The sequence below is a fragment of the Lycium barbarum genome, chromosome 2, assembly GCF_019175385.1.
Source record: "Lycium barbarum isolate Lr01 chromosome 2, ASM1917538v2, whole genome shotgun sequence".
Classification (NCBI taxonomy): Eukaryota; Viridiplantae; Streptophyta; class Magnoliopsida; order Solanales; family Solanaceae; genus Lycium; species Lycium barbarum.
Window position 1 is genome coordinate 96,640,383 of NC_083338.1, and position 15,674 is coordinate 96,656,056.

The window sequence follows — 15,674 nt, forward strand, 5'->3', positions numbered from 1 at the left end:
AGTATATATTTTTGCACATATTCAACATCAATAATATTACAAAGAATGATAACTAAGCTAACACAAATACATTGACAAAGAACATGAAATATAGCACAATCTCAAGCCAAAAAACAAAAACAAAAAAAAAAAAAAGCCAAGTAAACTAGTCAAATAAAGTTTACATTTTTTTCACAAATTCAACATTAATAACATTGCAAATGATGTTTAACAAAGCTAAATAGACTAACATTAGGCCTAAAATTTACAAATAAAACTAACATTGAAAGAATTTTAAAAGCCCTAATTTAAGAGAAACTAACCTCAATTTATTAACTTCAAAACGGGTCTGGGTAGGTGGGGGCGGGCTGCGCAGGCGGCGGGTAGGGTTTGAGGGGAATTGGGAGTTTTAATTAGGAAGAGGAGAAGAAATGGGAATAAAACCCGTCTGCCACTTTGTTAAAAAAAAAAAATCGACGGACAAAACCGACCCTGTCCGTCGGTTTTTTCCGCATATTGACCAGATTTTGACCCAAAAAAAAAAAACTGACCCTGTCCGTCGGTTTCTTAAAAAAAAATTGTTTATTATTTTTTTAAAAAACAAAATGAATTGCATATTATTTAAAATATTTTTAAAAATAAAACCGACGTCGTCCGTCGGTTTTATATTAATTATTATTATTATTTTTTAATAAAACCGACGTGGGACGTCGGTTTTTTTTTGCGGAAATATATTTTCAAAATTCTGCCAAAAACACTGACGTCGTCCTTCGGTTTTCTAATTAAAATAATTAAAAAAAATTAGAAATGCAAAAAACTGACGCAGTGAGTCGGTTTTTTGTCCGTCGATTTTTGGCAGTTTTTTAGTAGTGATTGCCTCACTTACACAAGGAGTATCTTCTGTATCTGCCTATTTTACTAAACTTAGAGAGTTTTGGGATGAATTTGAAGACTTAATCCCACCTCCATGTTGTCCTTGTCCTGAATCCAAAAAGTATAAGGAACACTTCCATTTAAAAAGTTGTGGCAGTTTCTAATGGGCTTAAATGAGTCATATGATCACTCTAAAAGTCAGGTGCTCATGACTTATCCACTTCCCAATATTAATCAAGCATATGTTATGATTATCAATGTGGAGAGTCAATCAATATGGAGAGTCAAATGAAGAATATGGTGAATTGTGCAAGTTAGGAGGTTGGAGAGTCTTCATCATCAGCCCTGATGAGCAATAGGGTTGAACCATCCAACTTTATGAATAATAGGAGTGAAGCATCTAGTTCTATAAACAATAGAGGTTCTAACCATGGATACAACAGTGGATACTCAAACTCAAATTCTAGATATAACAGTGGGTTCAGACCAAAGAATCACTATGGCAAATCAGGACTATTCTGTGATCACTGCAAGAACAAAAGGCATACAAGGGAAACCTGCTGGAAAATACATGGCTATCCTAGTTATTTCAAGTATAAAAAGAGGGGGAATTCAGATGGAGGAAACTCAAACTCTTATGCACACAATGCTGTCAATACCTTTGTCCCTGATGAACATACATATGCAGCATCACAACATACAGCAGCACCACAACCTACAGGATTTCATCCATCTATTCCTATTTTTACTCATGAACAATACTCTCAAATCTTGCAGATTCTGAAGGGAAAGGAGAATGCACCTACAGTCAACACTGTCAAACTGGACACAGCAGACACTTCATCAAGTGCTGCAGGTACTATTACTGCTCTTTTGTCTAATCTAGTTGAATCTAACTGGATGTAGACACTGGAGCCTCAAATCACATGGTGCATGATAAAGAGTTTCTCATAAAATGTGAGAAGCTGAGTGAATATGGTAAGAATAAAGTTCATCTACCCACTGGGAAGCAAGCAGAGATTAGTCATAAAGGAATCTCATCCATCTTTAAAGACAAAACTATTCAAGATGTATTGTATATCCCAGATTTCAATTATAACCTGCTATCTGTGTCAAAGATTACCAAGGAATTGAAATGTATGGTTGGTTTCTTCCCTGATCTCTATGTGTTTTAGGAAATCACAAGTGGGAAGGTGATAGGGATTGGTAGAGAGGATGATGGTTTGTACATCTTGAAGGCTTACAAGGATAAGTCTGGTGGTGATTCAAGCAACAGACAGGAGTGTTGTACTTCTAACTCTATAAATATTAGTAGTTCTGTTTCTAATAATGGTGCGTGTGATATTGCTATGTGTGATACTGCTGCTGCCTCTAGGAATAAAATGATGTGTGATATTGTGTCTTAGAATAGCATGTGTGATAGTTCTGTTTGGCATAGAAGGCTAGGGTTTTCCCCTCTCAAGGTGTTATCTCATATTGATTGCTTACAACATATGAAACTGCAAGGTCATTTGTGTGTTGTATGTACCATTGCAAAACAATCAAGGCTTTCATTTCCTTCAAGTTTGTCTGTGAGCACAGTTCCTTTTGCTTTAATGCATGCTGATGTTTGGGGTCCCTATAGACTCCCAACTTTTGATGGAAAAAGATACTTTCTTACTCTGGTGGATGATTACTCTAAGTATATTTGGATTTTTTTTGTTGACCACTAAGTCTGACATTATAATGATTCTCAGAGACTTTCTTGCTCTAATAAAGACTCAATTTGATACCACACTTAAGTGCCTGAGAACTGACAATGGCACTGAGTTTTTTAATGAGCAATTTAATTCACTACTTAGAGAATCTTGGGTACTTCATCAGAGTTCTTGTGTGTACACACCCCAACAAAATGTGGTGGTGGAGAGAAGACACAGAACTATCCTTGATATGGCTAGAGCCCTAAGATTTCAAGCCCATATTCCTTTGAAGTATTGGGGGCACTGTGTTGCCACTGCTGTCTATATATTGAACAGGCTGCCAAGTGTGGTTCTTAATGGGAAATATCCCTATGCTAAGATCTTCAACAAACCTACTAAAATTGACCATCTTAGAGTGTTTGGAAACTTGTGTTATGCCACTAGGGTGAAGAAGGGTGACAAGTTTGGCCCTATAGCTATTCCCTCTGTTCACATGGGCTATTCTTCATCAAAAAAGGGCTATATTTTGTTTGATCTCATTAAAAAGGAGTTCTTTGTTAGTATAGATACAGTGTTCAAGGAAAATGTCTTCCTTTTCCACAACTTATTGACTGAAACATCTTCTATTTTTCCTGTTCTGTCCTTTCCTGAGTATGATGTGTCCCCTCTTAGGTCTCATACTCAAGTGTCAGTTCCACCATCCACTCCTCATATCACTACTGCATCTCCATCTCCACAAACACAGACCCAGATACTTGATGCAATTACACCTCACTTTCCCCTCAATCTATTCATCCTTTAAGTTTTTATCCTTCCTCCATTACTCCACCTCCAATTATTGATGTCAGGAGATCTTCCAGACCACAAAAACAACAGGCTTGGCTGTCTGATTATATCATGCCTTCAAAAACCTATCATTATCCTTTAGCAAATTACATTTCCTATGACCATCTCTCCCCTTCCTACAGTGCTTCTTTAGTTGCCTTTTCAACAGTTCATGAGCCAAACTCCTTTGCAGAAGCATGTAAGGACCCTTTATGGGTAGATGCTATGAAAGCTGAACTTCAGGCCCTTCAGGATAATCAAATCTGGTCTATTGTAGACTTGCCACATGATAAATCTCCTATAGGATGCAAGTGGGTGTTTAAAGTGAAATACAAGTCATCTGGAGAGGTTGAAAGGTATAAAGCCAGGCTTGTTGCCAAAGGCTACAGTCAGCAAGAGGGTGTTGATTATTCTGAGACATTTTCTCCAGTTGCTAAAATGGTAATTGTCAGAGCTGTTGTTGCTCTAGCTACTTCTTCATCTTGGTACATCTTTCAAATGAATGTCCATAATGCATTTTTGCAAGGTGATCTGGTGGAGGAAGTATATGCAAATACCTGATGGTTTTCTTAGTCAGGGGGAGTATCAGGGGCCACACTTGAAGGTGTGTAAGTTGCACAAGTCCCTGTATGGACTGAAGCAGACCCCTAGGCAATGGAACCTGAAACTTACTGAAGCACTGACAAACATAGGGTTCATACAATCTCATCTAGACTATTCCTTATTCACTCAACACAAGGAGGGTGAGATACTTATTGTGTTGGTGTATGTTGATGACCTACTTGTGACTGGCAGCAATCTGAAGCTCATTCAATAGGTAAGGAAAGATTTGCAAGCAAGGTTCAAAATGAAGGACTTTGGAGAACTCAGGTATTTTCTTGGCATTGAGTTCTCTAGGTCTGATAAGGGCATTCATCTATGCCAAAGGAAGTATGCTCTTGAACTAGTATCTGAGTTGGGCCTAGCTGCTACCAAACTAGCTGCTACCGTAATGGAATTCAATTAGAAAGTGACCTCAGTTGAGTTTGATCAAGTAGTTCAACATGAATCAGCTGGTACTGATGCCATTCTACTAGATAAAGTAGCCTATCAGAGAATTATAGGAAGGTTGTTATACCTGACTATGACAAGGCCTGATTTGGCTTTTGTAGTTCAGGCTTTGAGTCAACAAATGCATGCGCCAAAGACTTCTCATATGGAAGCAGCTATGAGGGTAGTCAGATACATTAAGAGCACAGCAGGGCTTGGGTTGTTCATGCCAGCAAATACAACACTTCAACTCATAGCTTTCTATGACTCTGATTGGGGGTCTTGTGTAGAAACAAGGAAATCTGTCACAGGTTATGCAATCAAATTGGGTGAAGCACTGATATCTTGGAAATCCAAGAAACAACAGACTGTGTCTAGAAGTTCAGCTGAAGCAGAGTTCAGGAGCATGGCTTCAACTGTGGCTGAGATCACTTGGCTGAATGGCTTATTCAAAGAACTGGGAGCTGCACTCAAGCTACCAGTGACTCTATTTGGTGACAGTAAAGCAGCCATCCAAATAGCTGCTCATCCAATTTTTCATGAAAGAACCAAACATATTGATATTAATTGTCACTTTGTCAGAGAAAAAATCCAGGAAGGTTTGATACAAACTCAACACATTGGCACTAGAGAACAACTGGCAGATCTGCTTACTAAAGCACTTTGCAGACCTCAACATGAGTACTTGATAGACAAGCTGGGGAAGAAGAACCTGTTTTCATCCATCAGCTTGAGGGGGAGTATTGAGAGGAATAGGCCAGCTCAAATAAAGAGTAGTGGGCTAGCTGTACACAGCTGGCGTGTAGGGTCCACTAGTTAGTAACTTAAGTAGGCAGTTATAGATATTAGAGTTAGTTAGTCTGTATATATACATACTCTATACATTGAAACAAGTTGAATAACACAGATATTTTCTTCATTTCTTTCAACTTCTCTTCCATGCTTCTACCCTCACCATTACTGAGTTCTTTCAACATTTTGTTCGGTAAAAATCTCTAGTGGCCTGTTGTATTGTTATGTCATATACTATGATATATCTAGATCAGTTTTTATACGAAGTTCAATTTTAAATGTTATACATTTTTATTGTATAATCCTTAATTTTCCATATATAAAATCTATTCTAAACATTCAAAATAGAATAGGGACCTGCGTTCCATGGCTTGGGTGTAGTTAATGTCTCACACCATTACAATAAAATGACTAGTTTGCCTTTTAAAACATTGGCGACAAAAAAAAATTGTGACAATGAGATTGGGAAAAAACTAGATTGGCAGGAGTTCACCTACAAATGATGTGTTTTAAATGATGGGTTAGATAGCTCCTACTGTATATAGTTTTCCCCGACTATATTTGTGGGTTAAAATTCGTCCTCCATTAAGGGATCATTTGGTTTGGAAACAATAGTTATCTAACGATTATCTTTTCAAATGTTTGATTCTTTATCCTAAAATGGGATACTATGGGGGCAAAATTTAATTATGAATTTATTTTTTAAACTTGATAAGCTGAAAATGTATTGATCAATGATGATGGGTTTGAGGAAAAGATATTTGGTAATCTGATCTTATGGGAGCTAAAATACACATAACATATATACTGATTATGTAATTATATGTATATTTATGTATATCTTATGTGTGTATAACATATATATTTATCGACTATTATTTTTTACGGCAGCCCAAAAAAGTAACTATCCCGTCTTTTTTCCTCTTTCCCTAATTCCTAATATATTAGAAACACTATATATTTGTGTCTGGTGGTTGAAAGCTGGGCTTACTTGTGCTTTTGATCCTTCCAGTTGCCATATACACTACCACTTTTTAAAAACTATCCCGTCTTTTTTCCTCTTTCCCTAATTCCTAATATATTAGAAACACTATATTTGTGTCTGGTGGTTGAAAGCTGGGCTTACTTGTGCTTTTGATCCTTCCAGTTGCCATATACACTACCATTTTTTAAAATAAGATACCACTACTGTTTTAAGTGTACTAATAATTCATTTTAGAAATTAGTCACTAATTTTGTTTTGTTCCACCTTTGAGAAAGAGAGTGTAAATGCATTCGCATCTTTTAATTTACTTTCTCCAACTTTTTTACCTTTTTCACAGGTTTTCCTAATCTAGTTGACGAGTACGGCTAGATCACCTCTTCCTCGCTCCCGTACTCTCGCGCTAACAAACAAACCTTAGGTCCCGTTCGTTTTTATTAAGATTAAGACGTCTGAATCTAAATGCACATCTGAATGATTAAGATGTTGTCTCTAGGTCTGAACACTGAATGATTAAGACTGTTTGTTTTTCAATATCTGAATGTGCATAATGTATTTATTTAAACATAATAAATATACAATTCAAATTAAAAAGTAACTAAATAGTAGAAAATAAATACAAATTTACTAAAATAAAATATTATTTGATTAAAAAATATGAAACATTTATTTTCACTAGTAATGGTGGAGATATTTTGTAGTCGTGGTGGGTGGTGAGTGGGGGTGAAGGGGTGAGTGGGTGATGGGTGGTTGGTGTGAGGAGTAGGCAGTGGGGGTGGGGTTGGTAGGGAGTAGGAGTGGGGTTGGTGGTGGGAGGTGGGGGTAGTGGGGAGTGGGGGTGGGTCGTATGGGGTAGGGGTTGGTGGTAGTGGTCGGGGTGGGGGTGGGTGGTGTGGGGTGGGATTGGGGTTGGTGGCGGGATGGGGGCAGTGGAGAGTGGGGGGTTGGAGTGGAAGGTGGGTGGGTGGTGGGGTGGGGTTGAGGTGGATGGGGGGGGGTTAGAGTGGAGAGTGCGTAGGGGTGGGGTTGAGGTGGAGGGTTGGGGTTGGGGTTAGGGTTGAAAAAGTTTCATACAAAAATACCTCTTAATGATATTCAGACTTAGTTCAAGATCTTAATGATTAAGACCTATTCAGACCCAATAAGTGCTTAAATCTTAATGCAAACAAATGCACTTAATGACTTAAGGTCTGAACCATTCAGATTCAGACCTCCAATAAGTGCAAACAAATGAGGCCTTAAATAATGTATCAGTTCATATTTCATTTTCAATGTATCGTTTTATTAGTTGTAGTTACAATAACTTTTTTAGCCCATTATTCGTAAAAAGTGTACAATTCATCATAAAATGGTAGAGTCGTTGCTTTTCTTAGTCTAGTCCAATTATCAGTTAAAAGTAAACCCAGCTTTAATATAAAACGAAATAGACGTCAATAACTTGTACATAACATCGCTATTGAAAAGTTGAGGGTAATTAAAACTGTAGAACTTGACTACAGTATTACTTTTTGGACCTCTTGTAGTAGTAGTATTTATGATTTGACAAAAGAAGCGAGATGTGACCTTATTGGGATATGCTGAACTGATATTTATGCTTTTTGTCATAGTTAGAATAAACTAATGCTGAGATTATATATGCGCCCTACAAATGTCAGAATAAATTAATGCTGAAGGCGGTTTTAAAAAAAATGCTCAAATTCACACTCAAACCATTACAAAATTCCAACTCCTATTTACATAATAGATGTTTCTAAAGAGGTTCAATGAACATTCGTGGACAAGGACGAGTATTTTAATTTATTCTCTGATGTCTCCCAACACTTTTGCTATAAGCACTATTACTTAAAAGGGGTAGAATAATTTTATATACAACATAGTGCTTAATGACCTTTCTTAATGTCTAAAAGCAAAGATAATGCATGCACCAAACATCATAAGCGTAATCCAAGATCTAGAAACCATAAACACCACAAGACAACATAGCATTAAAATTACAATTGCATGCAAAGGCACGCAACTTATTATTATCATACGTACTTTCTCCATTGTACTACCATTACTACTACCAAAAGCTAATTAACCAGAGTCACTCATCCAGAAAATACACACCAAACAACTTAGGATGAAAGTAACTATATGATAATTTGATCATGTTCAATAGAACTGCTGCTGCTGAGATGCAGCAAAGTCCTCCATCAGAAAAATATCAACGGGGTCAGAATCGACGATCCCTGAAAACTGAGATGAATCTGGCTCTAACTCGAGGAAAGATTCCAAGTTGGAAATCTGTTCCTTGAGCTCATAATCATGATGATGATTTTCCTCAGCAACGGGCATTTCCATGGGGTAGTAGGGTACTGTTTGGTTCTGATATCCGAAGTTCATCAACGAAGGGTTGTCAGGCATTATGTTAGAGCTCTCTAGGAGTGCTGGAGGATATGGGAGGGTGCTAGTGCACTGTCGCTTGGTGGGTGGTGATGGGGTGGAAGGCGGAGCCTGGGGAAAGTTGAGCTTGGCCTTGTCGCCACGGATGCGCTTGGCAGCCTCGTCGTATGCCCTGGCAGCTTCCTCAGCAGTGTTGAATGTACCTAGCCACACGCGGACGCCTTTCTGAGGATCACGAATCTCAGCAGCCCATTTTCCCCATGGTCTCCGCCTTATTCCTCTGTACTTGTTCTTCCTCGGCCTTGCCCCACTGCTCTCCTTCTCAACCTTCACACTCGTATCTGCATATCACATTTTGTCAATTCACCTCGTACTTTACCAGAAAAAGTTAATTTCCACAGCTGTGTACAAATTTTATACTAATGATATGCACAAGTATTTGTTGATTGCTACATACATATTTATTATAGACAAAACAATCATATGATTATTGATAGCTTCTCTTCGCCACGTATTCCACATCTCTGGATTATTTTAATTCTATTTTGAATCTTACCACAATAATCAATTTAATGCCATGTTGATTTATTATTTTGACATTACTAAATTATTCACCAGCTTCTGCCCCAATACGTGATGGCTTAATATGATCAGATGACATGAACTAAAGCAAAGTCTTCCATATCAATATGAAGTGGCCCACACGATTGTATATACATGTGAAAAAAAGTGACTACTCACTTAGTTCTGTTGCATGCAAAAAGTAAGGTAAATATTAATTCTTGGTAAAATTGAATTTTGATGTCTAATTTTCCTTTTATGATTTTCCCTCATCAAGGATAGATTTGGTCAATATTTGGAACTAAAGCGGATTAAATAATTTATTTTTGATTAACATGTTCAATATTTCAAAAAATCCCAAAAAATATATTACACCACAACTTAATATTTCTCCCAAACCAAAATGACCAAGAGTAATTTTCAACATTTAAATACCGAAGGAATATTAAAAACAATAAAAAGGTAAAGAACTGCTCCTAGGAAAGGGGGTGCCTTCTTTTTGCACAAAAAACAAATAAATTTTGTTTGGAGAGAGATTCCAACAAATATGACTTCATGATGATTGTTTATCTTTTGTTCTCCTTTTTTTTTTAAATAAGTTTGACATGATAATTAATTTGAAAACGACAAAAAAAAAACAATTTATTAATTTGATTGAAGTAGAACACATGTTCGAATAGATTAACGCAATTGACGGCGGATACTCGTAATATGGAATTAATTATTTAAAGAAAATAAATTCAGAAATTACATCATTGCCGCAATTTAATTTGTTTTTTTTAAAAATTATAATTTGGGAGTAAACTCTTGTATACATCCTGATGCAATAGAAGCACAAGAAAGATGAAAAGATACAGTTTATATGCGTGTACATATTGTACATATCTACATAATCATATACCAATATACTAATATACAATCCAAAAAGCCATAAAACTTCAAGGTATGTTCTACAAAATTATAGGTCACTTGGATTCTCAGAGACTGCCACGTCCTATAATTGCATTTATTCGCTCTTTATCCCAACAATTTTTCATTATTCTTTTCTTTCTTTTATTTATTTCTAATTCGTATGAATAAAAATTAAATTCAAATAACATCACTTGTAATAAAAACATTTAGCACTTCCTCCGTTTCAATTTATCTAAGCTTAGTTTGATTAAGAATTATTTTTAAAAAAAAAATAATCTTGTAGTCTTAAACTAAATATATGTGCTATGTATCAAAATATCTTTTAAACTTGTGCCCTTAAACATATCACGGGGAATGTCGTAATTAAAAAATTGGCAAATTAGGAAAGTAAAATAAAACAAACAAATTGAAACGAAAGAAGTATTTTATTTACTCCCTCTGTCCCGTTTGTAACACTGAATTTTTCTTATTTCAATACCATTTTTCAAATATTTTAAAATATTTCCAATTGTAAAAAAAATGAAATACTCCAGCTGTCTCAATTTATGTGTAGTTTAACTTTTGAGAGTAAAAACTTTTTATTATTATGATCGTAAATTCGAACATAAATTTTTTATATTTTTTAAAATAAAATTTACATATTTAAAAACTTCTTACGTTAAGTCACAAGAATTGACAATTTAAAATATTTAAAAAATATTAAAAAAAAAATTATGATCAAAGAGAAATTTGTTTGAATCTCGAAAAATCTGAAAGATACCAATAAATTGGGATGGAGGAGGCGGTAGTATATTTATTCGCGCAGTTTCTATAAACTTTATTTCATAAAATTTAAGGTAGAAATGTCCAAATTCACCTGAAAATTAGATATGGAGTAATTTTAAACAAAGATACAGAGAATCTGAAATGACTACTGGTGTTCCGAAAAAAGGAGCGTTTTTTTCTTTTTAATTTATATTTTTACAGACACGGTACGTATACTGGTGTATCGCGTGCTAATCTCGAGATAACAATCATTAAACAGACATATATAGGTACATTATAGAGCACAAGCACATATGTGAGTGAGGCAAGTTTACCTTTTTGGGGTTGATTAGGTTTGCCAGAATCTGCTTTGTTAGGCTTATCAAGAGAGTTAGTCGGAGACTGATCAGCAGAATCAACTTTGCCGGCAATGGACCAGAAGTCGGAGATAGGGTCAAGCTCAGCCCACAAGTCACGAGCAGTGAGTTTCCGGCACCGGTTTCCCACTGGTTCGTAATCTGAGATTATCGCACCTCCACACATCTTTTGCGAAGTCTTTTCTTGCTTTATTTGTCTTTTCCTTTTTGGAGTGAAAGAAAATGAAAGAGACGGTGTTAATGTGCTTGGGGTGAGTGTTTATTTATAGGAAGGGATAGTTTCACTTTAGCCCTTTACTTATTTATTAATTTTAATCTCGTCTCTCGTGATAATCCAATTATGCACATATAACCTCAAATTACTTGGAATGTACACTTTTGGTCCTTTCACATAAAATTCTCGCAACTTCGGTTACATCTTTGGTCTAATCCAGTAGCTTTGCTTCAAATCTTATATTTATACTAAAAAGCATTATTGAATGTGTGTCAAATTGTTATTTCCTCCCTCCCAATTTAATTGTCTTACTTTTTTATTTGTCTGTTAAAAAAATAGTGTATCTTTCTATATTTAGTAATTTTACAATTCAAACATTCTACATAACAAGTTTAAAATCATAAGATTCAAAGGGCGTTTTAGTACATTACACATATCTTTAATTTTAATTTAGGACCACAAGATTCAAAAGTCTGCTTTTATTTCTTAAACTTTATGCCTAGTCAAACTAAGACACTTAAATTAGAACAAAGAGAGTAATTTAGAACCTAGTAACTTAAAAGAACTAGTATCCCAAACCCATAAGCTTCAAAATTTATCGCTACCATACACGTAAGCAGAGGTGAATTTAGGATTTCTGAAATATGGGTTCACTACTTAAAAAAAAAAAAAGGAAAAAATGTATTAAGTGAGTCCCTGGACCTCTAGGTAAATAACTTAACTTTCCACTGAGTGCACCATTTAGCTTTTTGTAGCATGTGTTCTAGTATATAGTATTATACTAATTTTAGAAAATATATACATAAAATACCTATGGAGAGACCATGTGTTCACGTGCTCCATTTTTTATACCTAAAATCGCCCCTTCTCGTATGTACTTAGTAAGTATAAGCAATTAAAAATAAACGTAAATGTTTTAGATGGCTTGATTCATCACGGTCGGATAGAAGCGAATTGGATTAGTTACTTCAAAACTCTGTATTCGCCAAATGTTGTCACACACATTGAGATGAACAATTAAGGGTTACATACGTTGTTGTATATAATAAGTATGTACCAATTAGGAACTCAGAAGCTCAAACAATACAGGCAAGTAGTAGTAACAGATTAAATTGATGAATTGAAGATTAAGCATACTTGACTATTCAAAGACCTAATTAAAAATTTATCAATGATCAAAAAGTTTAGAAGTGCAAATTTCTCCTATAGGAATAAGCGGTTACCCCCAATCAGTGAGGATAACGACAAAATATATTGCAATTGGGCCTTTATATAAATGATCAGACGGTAAAGAGAGGGCCAGCTAATTGGAGGGTGAGATCATGGTGATAGGCATAGCAAGTGGTCTGCCTCCAAAATCCAAACACTGCACATAATCATTCATTATGAGAAGTCAAAAGAGTGCACTCGCTTGTGCTAAATTCAAGTTTACCTCGTAGACTTTGTTATCTCCTTAGTTTTGTATGGGAATAAAAGTACTTTTGGGAAAGATAAAAAGAAAATGACGAAAATGCACAATTTCTTGGTTAAAAGTAAACCTGTTAACCGGTTGGGTTTAACCGGTTAAAACCGATAACCGGAACCGGCAGAATCGGTTAACCGGTTCCGGTTAACCATTTAAAAATTTATCGGTCCGGTTCCGATATTTTTGAAACCGGAACCGGACCGGTTAAACTGGTGAAATTAAAAAAAAAATAGTCGTTGGGCCGCCTGTGCGTTAATGGACCGTTGGCAACGGTCCATTTGCAAAAATGGCCGTTTCCAAACGGTCATTTTATTAATTTTTGGCCCCCAAATTTTTTTTTTAAAACACTTTAACCCATCCCCCACCCCTATATAAACCCTTCTTCATTTTCATTTTAATTCACACCAATTCACTCTTCTTCATCTTTCTCTCAAATCTCAATCTCTCAATTATAGTTACTTTGCAATAATTAGCCACAAAGTCTTATTATAGTTTCAACTTTCAATTATTAATTTTGCAATTATGATATTGTTGGTGGAGTTGGTGATTTTGCAACAATCCGAAGTAGCTTTGGTGGATTTGCAATTCTAGCCGCCTTCACTTTGTTGGAAATTAATTCGGCAATTTCTTACCTTCGTTCCAACTCTATCTTTATTTTTCGCAATTTATTTTTCGCAATTTAATTTACGCAATTTAATTCTAGCAATTTAATTTGTTGTAATTTATTTTCTTGTGATTTATTTGATTGTGATTTAAATTAATTCTATTTAATAATGTCAAAGAGATTAAGACGTGGTGCCGGTAGTAGTAGTCGTATTGTTAGGGGGGCGCTTAATGAGGAAACATTTGTGAAAGAAACACCTAATTTAAGTATTGATGTTGGTGGAAATAATCCACTTTTAGGTCATGAGTCAATGCAACAACATTTTACCGACACTTTTAATGAAGACTTAGATGATGATGATGATGAAACACAACCCCCCGAAAATGCCATAGGAGATACATGTCCTGCCCAATCACATACACAAGACAAACCGCCTAGAACTCGTAAGCCAACAACTAAAGTTTGAAAATTTATGACTAAGAATAGGGAAAATCAATCAGCTACATGTACCATATGTGGACAAGTATTTAGTTTTAAGCAAGGAACTGCTAAGGATGGTGGAACGGGTACACTAAATGCTCATATGAGAACCAAACATATGGATGTTTGGGGAGAGCAAACGGGTTCAAATGTGTGTGGGGGGGGGGGGGGGGGGATTCAAATGACGATAGACCCACGAACCGGTAGAAATTTTAAGTATGACAAGAAAAAAGAGCGTGTAGAAATAGCTAAAATGGTAGCTTATGATTGTTTACCATTTTCCTTTCCCTCAGGTTTGGGGTTTGTTACTTACATTCAACGTTGTTATAATCCGTTATTTGAGGGTATTCCTAGAAGTACTTGTAGAGCCGATGTTATAGATTTGTTTAAAAAATATAGATTTTATTTGCGCCATGTATTTAATTCTTTAAATTGTAATGTTTGTCTTACCGCTGATTTGGGTCTTAGTATTAACCATTTAGATTTTTTTGCTATTACATGTCATTGGGTTGATGACAACTGGGTTATGCAAACAAGAATTATAGCTTTTTTATATGACGAAGGAAAAGGTCGTCACGATGGAAAATTTTTAGCCGATTCAACGTCCACTATTATGAGATTTTTTAACATTTATAGAAAAACACTTTGTATTGCTTTAGATAATGCTTCTAATAATACAAAGGCGATAGGTCTTATAAAAAGAGAACTAAACCCTCCGCTAAGAAATATTTTTCATGTAAGATGTAGTTGTCACATTTTAAATTTAATTGTTAAAGATGGTCTTGTGCATTTTGATGATTCTGTTCAAAAAGTTAGAGATGCTGTTGCGTTTCTTTTTTGTAATGCTAATAGGGGAAGAATTAGAGATTTTAAGAATGCTTGTGTGGAAAATAACCTTAGACCTAGGAAAATTCTAGTAGAAATTGAGACTAGGTGGAACTACACTTACATTATGCTACAACAAGCATATGAGTATAGGATTCCCATACAACAAGTTCACAACAAATATAATATTAATAGTGAGGATTGGTTAACTTTTAGGCATTGGGAAGATGTTAAAGAATGTGTTGAACTCTTAGAAATTTTTTATAATGCAACTCTTGCTTTTTCTAGACAATTCTATCCCACGGTAACCGGAATTTTAGCCTACTTAGCGGAAATAGCTAGAGTTTTACAAGAGTATAAATATAAACCCGATTATCAAGTGGCTATTTTTGAAATGATAATCAAATTTAAGAAGTATTTTTTTCCCATCCCAACTTTATTTATATTGGGTTCCCTTTTAAATCCTTGTTTAAAAGTGTCTTATACTAAAAATTTGGTTAGTCAAATTTATACATTTTTAGAAATTGAAGAGGAAGTTCAACCATCTTTAGCTGAAGCCGAACTCGCTATTGATGATGAGTTTAGAAAAGTTTTTACTCATTATTCTAGTTTTGAAGAACGTGCTACACCCGTTGCTCCACGCCCTACTACTTCTCATAGTAGCAAAAAGGGCTTGTCGGGTTTAAAAGTTTTACATTCACAGCCAACTTCTTCTTCTACTGCAAACTTTGATGAATATAACTTTTATTTGATGCAGCCAAATGTGGATATCAAGGAACTGGATGAGTTGGACGTCTTAGCATGGTGGAAGAAGTACAAGGCAAGTTATCCGGTACTTTCAAGAATGACTCGAGATATCCTTACGGTTCAAGTATCAACCGTGGCTTCGGAGAGCCCATTTAGCCAAGGAAGACAGCAAATTGGAGACCATAGACATTCATTATCCGG

At 35.5% G+C, this 15,674-nt stretch overlaps 1 protein-coding gene across 1 annotated transcript; it reads right to left on the minus strand.

Annotated features, from left to right (window-relative positions):
- Window positions 1–8,144: 8,144 nt before the first annotated feature.
- LOC132626673 (ethylene-responsive transcription factor RAP2-3) lies at window positions 8,145–11,383 on the minus strand. The gene is made up of 2 exons (XM_060341624.1): window positions 11,097–11,383; window positions 8,145–8,885 (listed from the first exon to the last, which is right to left on the minus strand). The coding sequence occupies exons 1-2, from the start codon at window positions 11,302–11,304 to the stop codon at window positions 8,314–8,316; spliced, it is 780 nt and encodes a 259-aa protein (XP_060197607.1). The 5' UTR covers window positions 11,305–11,383; the 3' UTR covers window positions 8,145–8,313.
- Between the last annotated feature and the right edge of the window lie 4,291 nt (window positions 11,384–15,674).